Below are 18,992 nucleotides of genomic sequence, written 5' to 3' on the forward strand. Positions count from 1 at the left end.
TGCAGGATGGTTGTAAATTAGTTACTTTCATCACTTTTTACTTATTCTTGTATTTCTTTTAACATTTATTTTGTTAAGAAAAAAGTATATATTTGTTGAAATAATATTTTGTATTTAGTTTCTGTTCAGTAAAAAATAATTTAATAATTATACTAGTTTAGCTTAGTATTTTAGAATAGAAATAGTTAACTATACTTGTCAACATAATTCACTATTAAAAATGTTTTTCTTATTCATGCACATAGTTTTAAGACTTCGTTTCATACTATAATATGATTTCATGGGAGGAGGTAAATAAAATTTGATTAAGAATAAAATTAACAAGTTTTGTACTTAAATGTTTTTTATGACTATTTTATAACTTAGTTCAATTCAATATAATTTGTTCTTCCAAATTAAAAACAATTTTACTACTAAACAACTCAACTCAAAGACTGAATTTGAAAAACCAAAGTAGAAAGAATATTGCATTGATTAATTCAATGTGTAATATTTCCCATTTTTTTAATGATATTATAACTCATAGAAATTAAACAATCCGCATTTTGCTCTTTCACCTTTTATTTTTACCTTTTACCATCTATAATATAAGAGAGAAGAGTGCAACCAATGTATATGATTTTAAGATTCACTAGTTTGTAATAATTGTACACAGGATTTATTAGGTTTATGTCACCAATAGAAATTGCTTTCAAGGGGTCCTCAATGTTGTTTGCATTGTTATATGTAAACTTTATTTTTGTAATGAAAGATTAAAGAAAAATAATAGGATGATGTTATTATACTTATTACGGAAATATAAAACTTTCCTTCAAAAAAAGAAGAATATTAATATTTGATTCAAAAATAAAAAGTATAGTGTGTTGTTTAATTTAATTTGTTACAAAAAATTTATCACTTGTTTTTACTAATTTTCAAAGAATCTTTGAAAACAAATAATTATTTTCTCATTAAGGGGCATTGTTGGCTCATCTTGCAAGTGAAAATATATAAGATAAAAACAAAAGGAAAATATGACTATGGCATAGACGACAGAACATTCATCCTTTAGTTATTTAAAGAAATTATTTTCATCAATGTAATATTTCAGATTTTAGTTCTGAAACTTGTGTGCTAGTAAAAAGTCACAGTGTAGTTTTTCCTTTTTCATTAATACATACATATGTTTTAGGTCTAGTCCCACAATCTACGTGTAATGGAAAAAAATTGTTTATGAGTTTTATTGATGATTGTACTTGAGTAACTTAGATATATTTTCTAAAGAAAAAAAGTGATGTGTATGATGTCTTTTGTTCTTTTCATCAAATGATAGTTACTTAGTTTAACATATATAGAAGTCATTTGATCAAATAATGAAAGAGAATATTTTGAGACAAAATTAGTAGAGTTTATTAAGTTTAAAGGCATTTTAAATCAAATTACATGTTCTTATTCACTCTAACAAAATAGGGTGGCTGAGAGGAAAAATAGACATATATTATAAGTAACAAGATCACTCCTAGTTGAGGGCAATGTTTCATCTCATTTATGGGGCAAGATTATGGGCATTATTATCTATTTGATTAATGGAACCCCATCAAGTGTGCTTACCTTTAGAAGACCATTAGATATGTTGTTTGATCATTGTGTTCTTTCTCCCATTGTTCATTTATTACCTGATATTTTTGGATGTGTTATATGTGTTCACTTACACCAACATCAACATACAAAACTTGAAAAACGAGTTGTTAAATGTGTCTTTGTTGGGTATGGCTTAACTAAAAAATGTTATCATACTTACCACCCAACATCAAAAAATTGTACATTTCTATGGATGTTACATTTCATGAAGATAAATATTTTTATATTGATACTCCACTTCAAGGGGGAAATGAATGTGAAGTGCAACATCATGAAGCCAACATGTTTGACATCTAATATATGAATTTATATTGTGTAGAAAAATTATCTTGTAATGATCACTCTATAGAAAGTGAGTAGTCAATCCTAAATATCAATTCACCTTTAGATAATACATTGTCTTCAGACCATAACCAACTAGCTCAATCTTCTCCTCAGGTTCAACATGACTTTCCATAGTTCAACTTAACTCTTCAGAGGTACCTCTTGATCCTAACTTTTATGATATAAATTTTGATAAAGTTGATCCTGTTCCTAAATTTGAAACTACCATTACACATTACACATAGTCAACCATTGATCCTATTTTTTACTTTGAAACCACTAGTACAAATAACTCTAATGCAACTACTATCCAATATAATCTTCTGTCCCGATCTAATCATGGTCAACCTCCTGTCAGATATGAACCAGAACTTCAATCCAAAGTCAAATATCACATAAGTAATTATGTGTCATCTCACGAGTTATCTCACTTATATGCATCTTTTGTATATTAAATATCCTCAACATTTATTCCTAGTAATGTGCAGGAAGCTTTGGAAGATCCTAGAAGGACCGAACCAATGGTTGAGAAAATGGTAGCTTTAGAAAAAACAACAACACTTAGGATCTTGTGACTACACTAAAAGGGAAGAAAATAGTGGGATGCACGTGAGTTTTTACAATTAAACACAAGGTTGATGAAACTATTGAAATGTCTAATGGACAACTAGTAGCTAAAGGATACACTTTGTTTTATGGTGTATATTATCAAGAGACGTTTGCACTAGTAGCCAAGCTCAACATTTCGAGAATACTTTTGTCACCTGCAGCAAACCAAGATTGGCCTCTTCTATAGTTTGATATGAGCAATGTTTTCCTACACAGAAATTTTAGAAGAAATTTATATGCATTCCCCACCAGGTATGTTGGACTCAAATGGAATGAAGATTTGTAAAAGAAAAAAGGCTCTATATGGATTAAAATTAGATATGTCAAAATGGGTTCCAACCTGTGAGCCAATTTGGCTCACCATGGGTTCAGGTTAAGAAAATTTCATTTTTTTTTTCAAAAGTGGGTTGACTTGAACAATTCATTTAACTCACGGGTTAAACGATTTGAGCCCACAACCCACAACCAACAACACTATTAATTTTTTTTACAATTTCTTTTAAATTTTTTTATTACAATCATTTACTAGTTCTAATTAATTATATAGGTTCACAATTTGATTTTAAATACTAGAATATTGTTCAATAATGTTTGATTTATTTGTTTGTCAAGTTATATACGTTGATACTTTAATCTTTAACTAGAATCTTTATAATAATATTTTGAGAATTAGGTAAACATTTTGATTCCACTATTATAAAAGATAAATTGAGTCAATTTACTTTCATTGTAATGTAATAAATATATAAAATAAATTACAAAAAAAAATCGTAAGTGAACGATCCCACTAACCCACCAACTCATGATTGGTCTGGCCAGGTTGCAAAATTTCTATCACACCAAAAAGTGAGTTGGGTTGAGTTGCTATTTTCTTTAGCTCAACCGTGGTGAGCTAACTCATGTGAGGCGGGTTGACTCACTTTGACACTCCTAATAAAAACAATCCCCAAGAGTATGGTTTGGAAGGTTCACTAAAACTTTGAAGGCTTTTGGAAATAGAGCAAGTAACCTTGATCATACTTATTTTTTAAGAAAAGAAAAGGTAAAATTACAGTTTTGATTATTTATGTAGATTGTAAAATAAGATGAAATAGGGTTTTTGGGATTAATCTCCCTTGTGTAAACCCTACACAAAGGACAATTTATTTATATTGATAATGGGCCAAATCCCAAAAATACATAATGGGCTGAGCCCAACTATTAAACACAATATTATATCATCTAACACTCCCCCTCAAGCTGGTGCATACAAATCGTATGTACCAAGCTTGTTACAAAGATAATCAATTCTAGGTCCTCGAAGAGACTTAGTGAAAATATCTGTTAATTGATCACTTGAGTTGACAAACTCGGTCTTGATGTCCCCGGATAGGATTTTTTCTCGAATGAAGTGACAGTCAATTTCAATGTGTTTGGTCCTCTCATGAAAGACAAGATTAGAGCTAATATGAAGAGCAGCTTGATTGTCACATATGAGTGTCATTTGAGTGACATCTCCGAATTGCAATTCTTGAAGCAATTACTTAAGCCAAACAAGTTCACATGTGGCTAAAGCCATAACTCTATATTCCGCTTCTGCACTAGATCTTGCCACAACACTTTGTTTCTTGCTCTTCCAAGAGATCAAATTACCACCAATTGAGACACAATATCCGGAAGTAGATCTTCTGTCGGAAGGAGATCCTGCCCAGTCAGCATCTGAATAACATACAACTTTTGTATCAGAGTTGGAATCATATAGTAAACCTTTTCCAGGAGAGCTTTTGATATACTTTAATATGCGAATGACTGCATTCCAATGTTCTTCACATGGGGAATTAAGGAATTGACTCACCACGCTAACAGCAAAGGAAATATCAGGACAAGTAACAGTAAGATAATTCAACTTTCCAACTAACCGTCTGTACTGTTCAGGATTTGAGAAAGGCTCCCCCTGTTTAGGTAGAAGTTTAATATTAGGATCCATGGGTGTTTCTACCGCTTTAGAATTCATTAACCCAGTTTCCTCCAGAATATCCAATGCATATTTCCTCTGAGATATGACAATACCACTATTGGATTGTGCTACTTCAATACCCAAGAAATACCTGAGTTTTCCAAGATCTTTGGTCTGAAAATGACGACAAAGATGTTGCTTTAAGAGGGAGATGCCAAGGTTGTCGCTTCCTGTGAGAACAATGTCATCAACATACACTATTAAGTAGATACATCCAGCACTGGAGTGACGATAAAAAACTAAATGATCCACTTCACTGCGAGACATGCCAAATTGTTGAACAACACTACTGAATTTTCCAAACTAGGCCCGAGGAGACTGCTTTAGGCCATATAAAGATTTGTGAAGACAACAAACCAATCTAGAAGACTCCCCCTGAGCAACAAAACTCGGAGGTTACTCCATATAAATTTCTTCATTCAAATCGCCATTGAGGAATGCATTTTTGACATCAAGTTGGTGAAGAGGCCATTGGCGAAGAGCAGCCATGGCAATGAATAAGCGAACAGATGCCATCTTGGCCACTAGAGAAAAAGTATCACCATAATCCAAACCAAAGATCTGTGTGTAACCTTTGGCAACAAGGCGAGCTTTGAGACGGTCAACAGTACCATCAGGGCCAACTTTGATAGCATAGACCCACCTGCAACCAACAACAGATTTCCCGGATGGTAATTGGACAAGATCCCATGTTTCACTATGCTTGAGAGCACTCAATTTATCAAGCATGACCTGACGCCAACCAGGGTGGGCTAATGCATCACCTAAAGATTTTAGAATTGACAAAGAGGAAATAGACGAAAGGCATGTATAGAAAGATGGAGAGATTCTATGATAACTCAAAGCAGCATAATGAGGGGAATGATTACGGGTAAAACGCATACCTTTACGAAGGGCAATGGGAAGATCAAACTCGATTATTGGAACCGGAGGAGACAAATAACTCGACACTTGATGTGAGTCATGTGTTGGTGGTTGGCAATGATGTCTTCTGCTATAAACCTGAAGAGGTGGTCTATCCGTAATAGGTACACTCGGAGGTGGCTGAGGAGAATCCGAGGTGGCATTGGAAGTGGGCACACTAGTAGGATCACACATAACAGGAATATTTATAGTAGTAGTAGATGGTGGCTCACAACGAGAAAAGGGGTGTGTGAAGTAAAAAGAAGACTCGTCAAAGGTGACATCAGCGGAGATAAAATGACGGTTGAGGGAAGGAGAGAAACACTTATACCCTTTTTGTGAGCGGGGGAATCCTAAGAAGACACATTTGTGGGCTCTCGGAGATAACTTATCCAAGTCAGGACTAAAATCATGAACAAAACATGTGGACCCAAAGACTTTAAGAGGTAAAGGGTGAAGAGGGTCGTGAGGAAATAAAATAGAATGAGGAACTTGGTTATGCAAGATTGAAGAAGGCATGCGATTAATAAGATAACAAGCAGTAAGAACCGCATCACCCCAAAAATGTGAAGGAACTGCACCATGAATTAAAAGAGTGCGAGTTGTTTCAATAAGGTGCCTATTCTTGCGCTCAGCCACTCCATTTTGTTGGGGTGTATAAGCGCATGATGTTTGATGAAGAATGTCCTGAGAAGCCATAAAATGTTTGAAGGATTGAGAGAGATATTCACGACCATTATCACTCCGCAAATTTCGAATAGAAACCCCAAACTGTGTTTTAATTTCATGAAAGAATGATTGAAAAATAGAGAACAACTCAGAACAATTTTTCATTAAATATAACCAAGTACATCTTGAATAATCATCAATAAAAGTAACAAAATACTGAAAACCTAAAGTAGACTTAACACGACTAGGTCCCCAAATGTCCGAATGAACTAATGCAAAAGGAGACAAAGCCCATTGTGAGACACTACAAGGAAACGAACTACGACTATGCTTTCCTAATTGACAAGACTCACACGACAAACTAGATAACTTGGACAAGCTGGGGACAAGTTGTTGTAGTTTGGCAAGGCTGGGATGACCAAATTGTGCATGAAGAAGGGATGGTGATTCCATAGCTGCGCCAACATGTGAAGGAGGACGAAGATGATACAGACCATGAGACTCACATCCGGTGCCAATCATGTGTCTCGAACTCCGGTCCTGTAAACAAACAAAATCTTTGGTAAAGGAAATAATACAATCAAGAGAACGAGTTAGCCGACTGACAGATAATAAATTGAATGGAGACCCAGGAACATAAAGAACATGATCAATGGATATGGATGGAAAAATATTAACAGTACCAACACCATGAGATGAGACTCTAGACCCATCAGCCATTGTAACTGAGGGTAAATGATCCGGACAAGACAAAGAAGAAAACAAAGATTTGTTACCAGTAATATGGTTTGTGGCGCCTGAGTCAAGAACCCAAGGACTAAGAGAATCAGAGTGAGTCAGGCCAATGAATGATGTACCTCTGCGTGCAACAGAGGCAGATGTAGTGGAACTAGAACTCTGACGTTCCTCATACCATTTGAGAAAGTCATTGAAAATGGCAGGGTGCCCTACGGTATCAGATGAAGCAGAATCCACAGTCGCTGATCGGGGAGGAGGATCAGAATGAACTACTGCAGCAGACCGAGGAGGACGTCCATGTAGAGCATAACATTTGTCAATCTTGTGGCCTAATTTGCCACAATGGTCACACTTGGGTTGTCCCTTTCCCGGCTTGCGAGAACGATTGTGATCATCCCGCTGAGAGACCAAGACTGAGGAATCATCAGCACAAGTAGATGTATCAATGATTTGTTTTCTTGACACACGTAAAAGGGCAGAACTAGTAGCAGTGAAGTTGGGCACAACAGGAGACCCCAAAATCTGGTCACGAACATGGGAATATTCATCAGAAAGACCATGTAATTCCAACAACATAAAGAACTTTGACCGTTGCTCAAGTTCTTCAGCTGGAGTGGAGGCCGGAGGCAATAACTCATTAAACTCATGCAGAAGGGCATGAATTTTGCCCAAATATTCAGCCATGGGTCCAGGACTCTGTGGAGCAACAACCGTGAAAAGATCCTGACAAACACTATAAAGACGCTGAGTGTCATTGGTGTATAACAACTTGGCCTGTGCCCAAACGTCTGAACATGTTTCATATGAACGAAACATTTGTTTCAGCGAAGAGTTAATGGTGGACTTAATGACGATGCATAATTGGGCATCAATTTTCGTCCAGCAGGAAACTTCCTCTGCAACAACTGTAGTTACACTCTGGGTGAGATGATCTTCATATCCTTGACTCTTGAGCCAAAGTTTGATATCGGATGCCCATGTCGCGTAATTTGTGCCATCCAACTTGTCAATGGATAAATGCACATTGACGTAGTTGGTATAAACAGAGGGTTCAGACAGCGGAGTGCTTGAAGATGACACACCCGAATTGGCAGCGGAAGAAGCCATAAAGGGAGAAACCCTAAAAATTCAAGGTGCTCTGATTGAAACAACAACCACAGATTCAGAAAGAGCTCAAGAAGGCGATTCAGGCGAAGTTGATCGGCGCAAAAAACGATCGGCGACGCGCCGTCACGCGCGGCGGAGAGGGGGCGGCTGCCGGAGCTTGCGGCGGCGCGTGAGAACTCCGATGGCGGCAATCTCTACAGCGTTGGAGTCGCCTGGCCGAGACGAACAAAACCGTCTGGTCGTCGGTCGAAACTGCAGCTCCGGCGGCGGCGGAGGCGGCGGTGGCGACGGAGGCGACAGTGATGACGGCAGAAGCGGCGGCGGGACGGTGGCTGTAGTAAACTAACCTAAGCTCTAGATACCATGTAAAATAAGATGAAATAGGATTTTTGGGATTAATCTCCCTTGTGTAAACCCTACACAAAGCACAATTTATTTATATTGATAATGGGCCAAATCCCAGAAATACATAATGGGTTGAGCCCAACTATTAAACACAATATTATATCATCTAACATAGATGATATGATAGTTACGGGAGATGACCATGATGAGATTTCTAATTTTCAAAAATAGCTTGCATTTGAATTTGAGATGAAACAACTTTGAAACCTCAAATATTTTTTGGGTATTGAAGTTGTTAGATCAAAACATGGTAATTTTCTATACCAAAGAAAGTATATTCTTGATTTACTATCCAAAATTATGTTGCTTGGATGTAAGCCAGTTGACACTCCAATTAAGAATAATTATATGCTTTCTCATCAAATTTGGCTAGCATAGATAGAGGGAAATATCAAAGGCTAGTGGGAAAACTAATTTACTTGTCTCATACACGTCCAAATATTACCTATGCAGTGAATGTTATTACTTAATTTATGCATGACCCACGCAAACCTCGTATGAATGTCGTTGAGAGGATGTTGAGGTATTTGAAGTCTATTCTAGGAAAAAGGAATTTTATTCTCGAATCATGAAAACCTAAAGGTAGAAGTGTATATTGGTGTTGATTGGGCAGATTCAAAAAATGATAGAAGATCTACCTATGGATACTTTACATTTGTTAGGTGAACCTTGTAACTTAGAGGAGTAAAAAACAATCAGTAGTAACAAGATCAAGTGCTAAAACAAAGTTTAGAGGCATAACACTTGAGATAAGTAACTTTTTTGGGCACGAAATGTTCTATCAAATTTGGGTTTTAAATCAAATCAATCTATGAATTTGTATTGTGACAATAAATCAACTATAACAATTACACATAATCTTGTCCAATATGATAGAACAAAACATGTTAAGATTGATAGACATTTTATTAAAGCAAAATTTGAAGCTGGAATAATTTCTTTTCCTTTTGTAAAGTCTGAATTGTAATTAGATCATGTCCTTCTTAAAGGAGGAGTGACAAGCACGACATTTAACAAGTCTTTATTCAAGTTGGAAATATATGATATTATAGTCTAACTTGAGTAATGGTGTTAAGATGACTCAAATATTCTATTTAATTAATTAGACAGTTAAATATTATGATGGCTAGAAATCAAAGATTAATGCATATATAATTATGTTAAGAGAATATGAATTATAGGAATTTTTGTGCATATATATTACACAGTAACTCCTGCAAAATGAATGTTTACACATAGGTGCGTCATAGTCCTATAATGTCATTATTACATGGTTGATATGTACAATCATTTCTGTCCTTTAACTCTTATGACTTCTATACAAACAATGGGCAAACATTGTTGTTTGTTTATACAACATTTGAACGACTGAATAAATGCAACTTTTGCTATCTCCTAACTCGAGTTTGACTTGATGTCTTTCCACTAACTCCTGATAACTGCTTTAGGAGGGTAAGAGCATCCTGAGCATGTTTCCTTGTGTTGGTATTGCCATGCTTAAAGGCTTCAACCAAAGCTCTCACAAGAGAATGATTGAGTGCATACCGATTGCTGATATTTTCCACTCTCAATATCTTCTCGATCATCCAGATTGTCTTCTCCCGAAGCTCTTCGGATCTAACTTCAGTAAAAAGAGTAGTAAGAGCATCAACTGCACCCAAATGTTCAAGCTCATCAACAACTCTTTTGAAACTGCGAGATGTATGATCTAGTAGTACTAGAGTAGAAAGTGCATCCACTGCAGCTAGCTGAACATCGGTGTCACTGTCATTGAGGATACTAACCAGGGGTTTGATACAATTGCTCTTAAGCAGGCACAATTGACTATCTTCATGGCACGGACGGTTGTGAATTGGACATGTGGAAGGTTGACTAGAGGCTCTCCCGCACACAAGCACAAGGGAGGAACAGAATCCACTGGAAGATGGTAATTTAGAGTCCTTAGCAGTATCTGACCTTCCAAATTCAGACAGGTTTTTCATTCCAATAGCAGCTAGTCGTTTTACCTTTGGTTTTGAACTATAATCCAGCTGCTCGCAGAAAATGGCCATAAGGTGATTTTCTCTAATTATATTAAGAGTTTCTTGATCAAGGTTCCTTGTGAAGTGAAGCAAGAGACCTATAAGACCTTCCTGCATGCCTGCTGCAGTCTGAGAAGACCTTGCATTGGAAACACGCAGCTGGTTCTTGAGAGTAACAGCAGTCCATTCCACAAAATTACCTCCTAAAAGTGTCCGTATTTCACCTTCTGAGAGGGAAATATTGGCAAGTATCTGTGCTGCATCTGATCTCTCATCACTTGTAGAATGGTTATTTAACAGTTTTTCTTTGAGTATAGTAAGCTTGTTTGAAAGTCTCAACTCATTTCCAATGTATTGACTATACCATTCAGATAGCAGTCTTGTGAGCTTAAAAGCAAACACTCTATGTTCAACTTCTGGATGTTCCAGAAATGGTATAACCGTTCCAAAGCCACCCTTAGACGTGATATGAGTTGCTACTAACTCTACATAAGAGAAACAAAATGTAAAAAATATCATTAACTATTATGTCAGTGTGAAGATGGATCCTTCTACTCCACATAGCAAAACAATACATGCGAGATCCCCCACCACGGAAGCAGGATGACTATCACATATACCATTTGTTAAACCAATCTCATCTAAAACTATTTAAGAAAGAAAATCATGGAGAAAAATTATTAAATCATCATCTAGAAACGAAAATAACAGAAAAGAAAACATCAATAATTACATGAAACTAGAACTATGGAGCCTATATAACTTCAAATATTTGGGCTTGTTGAAAGTTGAAACTATTACTTCAAGAAATGTGCAATTTCTGCAAAAGTTTTCTGGCATAAAAATCTGATAGTTGCTACAGTTATTTTGAGTTTTGACTTCAGAAAATCAAAACGAATAAAATGTAACTAAATATATTTGAACGCAGCCACGCACACAAACTCTGGATTAGAACATAAACTTTAGATATTTGGATTTGAGAAACTTTGACGTTCGCTGTAATGCAATTAAAAGTTACTTGTAAATGCAATTTTTCTCTGCAACAAAGACCTAATGATTAAAACAGTTGTTCTCAACATTAACAAATTCAAAGGAATAAAAACGTAACCAAAAATAGGAATTGAGGGGAAGTCATTTAATTGAACATCAAGACACACCAAAAGACAAGTGCACTTTTTCAAAAGAAGTAACTGGTTTCTTTCCAGTGGTATAATCTCCGAATACTAACTTCCAGGGAGGTGCCACAAAACAGCTTGAATATTCATTGATTGTAGAACCATAAAAAAAAGTTTAGTGTAAATATCAAATGGTGCAGTTCTCACCTAATTACAAGGCCAGATCATTAAACTCTTTTGTACATCTCAATTCTAATGAGGAAATTAAAACCGAATACCAAATTAAACAGATGAGAGGTTGAGGTTGTAAACTCAAGAAAAATTTTAATGCCTTCATGAAGAAGTGCCAGAGAGCACAATCATCCTATTAACTTAATGCTAGCTGATATAAATTACCTGATGCTTGAGGAGATAATGTAATACCACAAAGAATGCGAAGAACTATCACTTGACACTGAGAAGGCAAACAGTTTAAAAGCCCCAAAAGTCTTAAAACAATAATTTCTGAATGCATTGGGTTTCCATCCTTGTCAGCAGATGCTAATTCCCAATGCCCTGGCTTAGATACAATATTAGCAATTGTTGAAGCAGCTAATGACTTCAGCTCATGAGATGGATCCTCCTTATCAAATAAAACTTCTATAAGAGATGGAAGGACTGAAGACTCAATAAGGATGCTTGCATTACCATCCAATCCTGACAAATTATACAATGCTTGCAGACTCGGTCCCCTTCCTTCTTGATTAGACAGAAGTTCCACAAATACTCGAGCGCCTTGCCTTGCAATTTGTTCTTTACAGCTATTTGTCAAGGTCATCCTTCCCACCAGAGAAGCCATATCTATCTTCACACCAACAGAACCTGCTCCCGAATGTGGCAAAATTATAAATTATAATTTATATACTCAACCTTAAATGTTTACCAAAACCCATGTTCAAACATCACCAAAAGTTTATTTTATGGCCCTATATTTAACCAATACAAAAGGATAAATATCTACAAAAAATCCTTCAACTGATATATTTTTAACAAATAATCATTAGCATCTACTCCATAAGGGACAGCAGAAGTCATACATACATACCATCATGTAATCGTGAGATCAATGGTCCAAATCTTCCAGCTGCTGCCAAACATTGAACATTATCCTCTACCCTCTCCATCAGCCTCAAGACTTCCTCAGCTAATTTTGACAAAGACGGATACTCCATATTTCCTGCTATACTTGAGAGAAGAACTAAAGCACCTTTCTCTGATGCAATTCTTGCACAACAATCTTCATCATTGCAGAATTCTAGTAATAACTTGGTAGCATATTCTCTCTCCTTCGTAGAGCTCCCAATAAGACTATGTACGGCCAACCTAGTGATACCCCGTTCCAGCATTATTTTCTAGCAGAGAGTAAGAAATTGCATTAGGAACAGTATTTCATATGTACCGAAAAAGGCAGGCGTTCCAAGAAACCAACGGAAAAGTGTAAAGCCCAAAAAGCAACGGCTGGCATCAACGTCAATGTAAATAATTTCTTAAAGCTTGCTTTGTTTTTGGGTAATTTGTCTGTCATTGATAATGCAAAATCAGTACTCAGTTTTCCACTAGGAAGAGAAAAAAAAGAAAAATACGATTTTCAAAGATATATATATCGGAGAACATTTGAAATTGAAGCCACAAGAACAACTATGTAATGATGTTTTTTACTCACTTCCGCATGCAGTCATCCATCATATAGGACTGATACTAGTTAGACTTAATTTGGGCTTAATTGTACTTTTACATGTTAGTCTCTCAACTCAAGTTGTTTTAAAGTCAATTAGGACTCTATTTTTAAAATAAATAAACTTGATCTTCTTTCTTGTCAATTTTCTTCTACTGAAATCCCTCAAATTTTATTTTTTCACTCAAAATCATCACAAATTCGATAAATTAAATTAGCTTGGTTTTGTTTATCAAAGCCCTTGAAGGTTTGAAAATTTTTTAGAATGATGGTTGGTTTTTGATGATGTACCAATAAGCTATTGTGAGTTGCTTTCATGTGTTAATGTGAATTATTGATGCATTACTCTCAGTCTGCATCAGTTTATGCAATTAATATTCTTTAGTTTATGCAATTCATATTCATTCCACGCCTTTGAGAAAAAGTTAAATCTTTTCCAAAATCTTCTGAATAGCGATTTGAATATATTAATCGATTACTTTAAAATATAATTAGTATCTTGTGTTTGCACATTGTCGTGCTTTCATAAACAGTTCATTATCATAAGGTAGATAATTGATTATCAATATGTAGTAATCGATTATTTAGAATTTGGGTCAAATACAAGCTTTGTAGATAATCAATTATGTCTAGGTATAACAGATTAGAATGTTCATATTAAGTTTCCATATTCACTCTGAACAATATAATTCATTATCTTTATAATCGGCTAGATCACTTCAATCAGTTTATATAAAAGTTTTTCTGCATATTGCAGAATTATCAAGTCTTAAACAATTATAATCATTCCTTCTAGCTTTCAAGAACTCTCCAAGATGTTTCTCTTCCGAATGGTTTGTAAATGGTTTTGTAGTTTACTTGATAGGGTTTCAAGAAAGTAGTACATATTGTGTGATTGCATGTTTTGCATATAATATGGATTTCAAGGTGGAGAAAAATGACAACATAACCAAATTTTCCTAATTAAAAAAATATAAAAACATAATTAGCTAAAAAAATAAATTTAAAAGGCCAACACTGCTATAAGTCTAAACTGAAGGGATCAAATGAATAATTTAGTTTTTAATTTACTATGTGACTATTCTTGCTGACGATAAATTATAGATGCCTGGTTTAGAAGAGTTGTAGACGGTGAATACAGAACAACAACATGAAGTATGAGAACCTAAGGAAAAATAATCGTCCAAATTTAAGAAACTTGTGTAACACGGAATAATTATCAGTATCCTGTAAAGGAAAGAAATGCAGCAAGCAAAACTATTTATATGATTTGAACATAGTCCTGTTTTACTTTTCCATAACTCGTCATGGCACTTTGAAATATTGGTTGGTGACACTAGCATAATCTTATTTTGTTAATTTGTTGAGAAAATTAAAGAAACAAAAGATTCAAAAATAAGCACAGAAAGATAACTTAAACTGACCCTGCTTTCTTCATCCTTGGCCATGCTAAGTAAAGTCGTTAGAGCTTTGGTTCTCAAACGTGATCCAATAGTTTTGGAGTTATTACTGAGCAGGGTTACTATCAACTGCACAACACCAGCATTTCTGATTATGTATCTGCTAGAGGGGTGCTCTTCAGAAACCTTATAAACATGATCCAGAGCAAGCTCAACATGATCAACAGACAAGGATTCCTCACTCAGATACTGCACTGAAGATTTGATTTGATAATCGATAACCCTGCCAACCCACTCTTCAATTGCCCCAGCCAACCCAATATTAGGTTTCAGCTCCAAGGACTTAAGAACCGTGCCAGTAACCGGACAAGTGGGATCGCGGCCATCTTGAATGCACCGTTCAAACCAGTACTCAATAGCAGCCCTCTCATAGGCCTGAGAAGACTCCAGAACAACCACAGGGTCCCTCATGACTTCCTTGGTCAAGGGGCAGAGAAAACTCTTAAATGGAAAAACAGGAGCAGCAGCATCTTCAGCAATTTCAAAGTCCCAATTGGGGGTCACAGTGACAGGGTCCACAGACCAGTTACTAAGAATTCTCTCCAAGGACACCAACACCCTTCTCTCAGGTACAGAATGGGATCTAAAAGGATCACCTTTGAAGAGCTTCACCTGGTTACAAAACTCAGCACGATCACCAGGGTCAAACCCCAAAGCACGAGCCAAATCCATGACAATACCACTTTGCACCGCTTTACTGCTGTCTCTTCCATCTCCTTCTTTTTCCAGCGTACACCAAACCCTCTCTTCGTTCTCTGAGACCTATCATCAAACACCATATTAGTCACTAAAATACATTATAAACCCGAATAATACACAACATTAATCCTTAAAATTCTAAGCCTAACTTAGACAAAAATCAAAATTAAAGGTATGCCCAAGAATCAGACACTAATCCTTGCGGCGTAGACATCCCTGTTTTTCTGTACAGTCAGACTTAAATATTGAATCCACGACAGTATGGTAAAAGGAGGTGGTTATCTAGTATCCATACCATACTATATTGACTGTGATCAATGCATTATTTTGAATACTATCATTCATCCATAAATCGTCGTTGATAAATAAACTTAAATAACTCCTTCAAAAATCATATGAGAATATGAGAAAAGATTTTTAGTTGTTTAATAATATAATTTATTTTTTTTACCTTCATAAGACATGCATGTTAAAATTCAATTTTAATAGTAATGACACTAAAATCGTTTATATTTTAGTGACTTGGAATATTGCATTAATTTTGTGTTAATAGCAGAGTTATATGACAAAACAAAAGTAATTATAGTGTAATTTTAAGAATTATATTAAATAAGTTCAAGTTCTAAATTCGTAAGTGAATTAACTATTTGAGTTTTAAAAGAAAAAGACGTAGAGAAAGAGAAGGTACTCTGAACTGTGCGAGCTTCATGTCTCTGGCGAGGTCGGAGACCTTCTTGCGGAGGTCATCATCACCGTCGCCGGATGGGAGCGCGGAAGCGAGGAGTGCGAGCCAGGCGGCAATGGCTACGGCGCGTTCTTGAAGGGAGGAGCATAGGGATTTACAGCCGACGAGGACGAGAATCTTGCTGCCGTTGTTGTAGACGGACAGGGTTTCGGCGGCCTTGGAGAGCTCGGTGGCGAGTCCCTTGAGAGCGGTGTGGACAGGGGGAGATTGAGGAAGTGGGGGGAGGAGGAGTTGGGAAAGGCGGTTGGCAAAGGCGGCGAAGCGGCGGGGGGTGTCGAAGGGGCGGTGGTCTGACGGCGGGGAAGAGATATCGGAGAGAGAGCGGCGGATGGATTGAAGGGTGGGCGGCGAGGGCGGAGAATGGTGGATGGACATAGTGTCATGGTTGGGTTGTGTGTGAGAATGGAATGAAATCGAAATGATACACAGAATTTGAGAAGAATGTGAAGAACAAAGAAGAAGAACGAAGGTCAAGACTTTGACTAATCTCAGTCTTACCGTTGACTTTTCTAAATTACAATTTATTATAGGTTTAAATACCTTTTTGTCCTCATTTTTGTAGTGTTTGTTGCGGATGGTCCTCATTTTGATAAAATGTTTAAAATGATTGTCATTTGTACCGAATGTTTAAAATGATCATCATTTTCACAATTCGTGTTTTATTTGGTCTTTTTTGTAATGTCATTTAAATAATTAACGAAGCATTGTACTGGTACATACAAATCGTGTCACCTGTACAATGCTCCGTTAATGATTTAACGACGTTACAAGAAATGACCAAATAAAACACAAATTACGAAAATAAGGATCATTTTAAACATTCGGTAAAAATGAGAACTATTTTAAACATTCTGTCAAATGAGGATCATCCGCAACAAACATTACGAAGATGAGGACAAAAAGATATTTAAATCTTTATTATATTATATTGAGTCTCCAATGTTGTAACTCTCTGTCTTCGATTTTTTGATTTTGATATGATTAATGTGGATTATTAATTAATATATTATTATTTATGTTTTAAAAATTAATAACCTATCCTAAACCACATTAAAAATAAACAATCTTTTATTTGCTTAATGTGAACTAATTAATGTATACTATTTTAAAAAAAAAATTAATATCTTACGTCAAAAAATAAAGAATAAAAATAAAAATTATAGTATAATTTTACTTATTAATCGTAAAACTTCCTAGAATAACGATGATTAACTAACAACAGGAATATGGTAAATTAAAAACAGATATAGGTTAAATATTTGAAGATGTATGATAGAATTTTATAAATTAATTTATGTGTGAGTTTTAATTCAGATGAAGTTTTTTTCTTTTTCTAAACAAAAAATTATGGAAAGAATCTACAGAGATGACATAAATATAATAAAACATAAATCAACTGGGAGCACTGCAAAGTGTGACATAACCAATTACTAATAATCAGAACATTTTAGAAACATTACATTTGCAAAAACTATAATAATAAAAAAATGTATTTTATATTTTCAAGATATAAAATATACTTATTTTTTATTTAATAAAATATATAATATAGTTTTGCTGTGTAGCGAGTGTATTAGTGCGGGATAGTAACGTAGCTAACGGGGAACTTGCATTATTAAGCGTGATCATTGACTGCATTCACGTCAACTTGCCGATATGGTTGAATTGAAGACGTGACATTTAATTTTTTTATCTTTTTTGTTTAATAAATTTTTGTGACTATTTTTGTTGAAGATGTTTAATGATCAGAAGAAAAAAAATCTTTATAGAGTAAAGTTTTCTACGTATTCTTCTTGTTTTACTTTAAAAAGATAACTTGTAGTAAATTAATTTTATTCACATAACTTATGTCTTAAATTTTTTCACCCAAATATTAAAATAAGTAAAATATGAAGTTGATTTATATATATATATATATATATATATATATATATATAAAAGTTTTGTATTTATAGAAAATATTTAGTGAAAAATTAAAAGTTATTCTTTATTCTTATAATATTGATAAAAACTCAGTTTTTTTATAAGATGGGTGGACTTAAAAAATATAAAATTACCAAAATGAACATATTTTAAAATTATTATAGATTTTGGGAATAGTTTTAGTTAAAGAAGTGTTCCAAGCACACAATTTTTTTGAGACCTTTCGGAGTTGAATCGAAGCCGTGTAGGGTTGAGTTTATAGTATATAAAAGAATAAATTTTAGTATATAAGTTATTTTTTAAAATTAAGTTAGTTTTAAATCATTTCTTAATATAGGTATCAAAATTATTAGTTTGATATTATTTTAACAAAATTTGTTGTTTATTTGATTTATTGTGTCATCTTCTATCTCATTGCTATCAAATCATTCATTAATGTCTAGTCTTATTTTTGAAATGTATATATCTCGGTATAAGAGACTCTCTTGAAGAGCTCACATCGACTAGAGATAAGACGAGTTTATAGTATATGAATGGATGCAAACCTCACCTTATAAATTAATTTTGTGAAACTAAACCAGGTTACAAGCCTTCTTCTTAACATAAAGGATGAACTATTTCCATTTCTATTTTTTGTAAGTAAAAGTTGTGAAAAAAACACAAATTTGATTAAGGACAATGATATTTTGTTAATATTTAATTGTTAAACAATAATTTTACTTAAGTTAAATTATGTTTATATAAAAGTTGTGAAAAAAAAAAACACGAATTCGATTAAGGATAATAATATTTTATTAAAATTTATTCGTTAAAAAATCATTTTATTTCGGTTAAACTATGTTTATATAAAAAGTTGTGCTGCCCCCTCAACGACATTTTCAATTGAATGTATAAAATTAAAACTCGTGCCCTTAATGCACGACTTTGGAAGAAAGTGTTAAGGG

General features: G+C 34.7%; 2 protein-coding genes across 3 annotated transcripts; both read right to left on the reverse strand.

Moving 5' to 3' along the window:
• Nucleotides 1–4,119: 4,119 nt before the first annotated feature.
• LOC146885838 (uncharacterized) lies at nucleotides 4,120–7,978 on the reverse strand. Its single transcript, XM_085674673.1, has 2 exons — nucleotides 7,035–7,978; nucleotides 4,120–4,966 (listed from the first exon to the last, which is right to left on the reverse strand). Exons 1-2 carry the CDS (start codon nucleotides 7,964–7,966, stop codon nucleotides 4,873–4,875), a joined length of 1,026 nt encoding a protein of 341 aa, XP_085530799.1. The 5' UTR covers nucleotides 7,967–7,978; the 3' UTR covers nucleotides 4,120–4,872.
• Nucleotides 7,979–9,511: 1,533 nt separating this feature from the next.
• Nucleotides 9,512–16,570, reverse strand: LOC114188168 (U-box domain-containing protein 44-like). 2 transcript variants are annotated; one of them, XM_028076718.2, is made up of 5 exons: nucleotides 16,069–16,570; nucleotides 14,646–15,443; nucleotides 12,592–12,898; nucleotides 11,904–12,368; nucleotides 9,512–10,877 (listed from the first exon to the last, which is right to left on the reverse strand). In XM_028076718.2, exons 1-5 carry the CDS (start codon nucleotides 16,498–16,500, stop codon nucleotides 9,760–9,762), a joined length of 3,120 nt encoding a protein of 1,039 aa, XP_027932519.1. In that variant the 5' UTR covers nucleotides 16,501–16,570; the 3' UTR covers nucleotides 9,512–9,759. The 2 variants fall into 2 exon arrangements, with proteins under 2 accessions (XP_027932519.1, XP_027932520.1); XM_028076719.2 differs by lacking the exon at nucleotides 16,069–16,570 and adding an exon at nucleotides 15,676–15,789.
• Between the last annotated feature and the right edge of the window lie 2,422 nt (nucleotides 16,571–18,992).

Source organism: Vigna unguiculata, chromosome 6, assembly GCF_037176805.1.
Source record: "Vigna unguiculata cultivar grain cowpea cultivar isolate G323 ecotype 2 chromosome 6, ASM3717680v1, whole genome shotgun sequence".
NCBI lineage: Eukaryota > Viridiplantae > Streptophyta > Magnoliopsida > Fabales > Fabaceae > Vigna > Vigna unguiculata.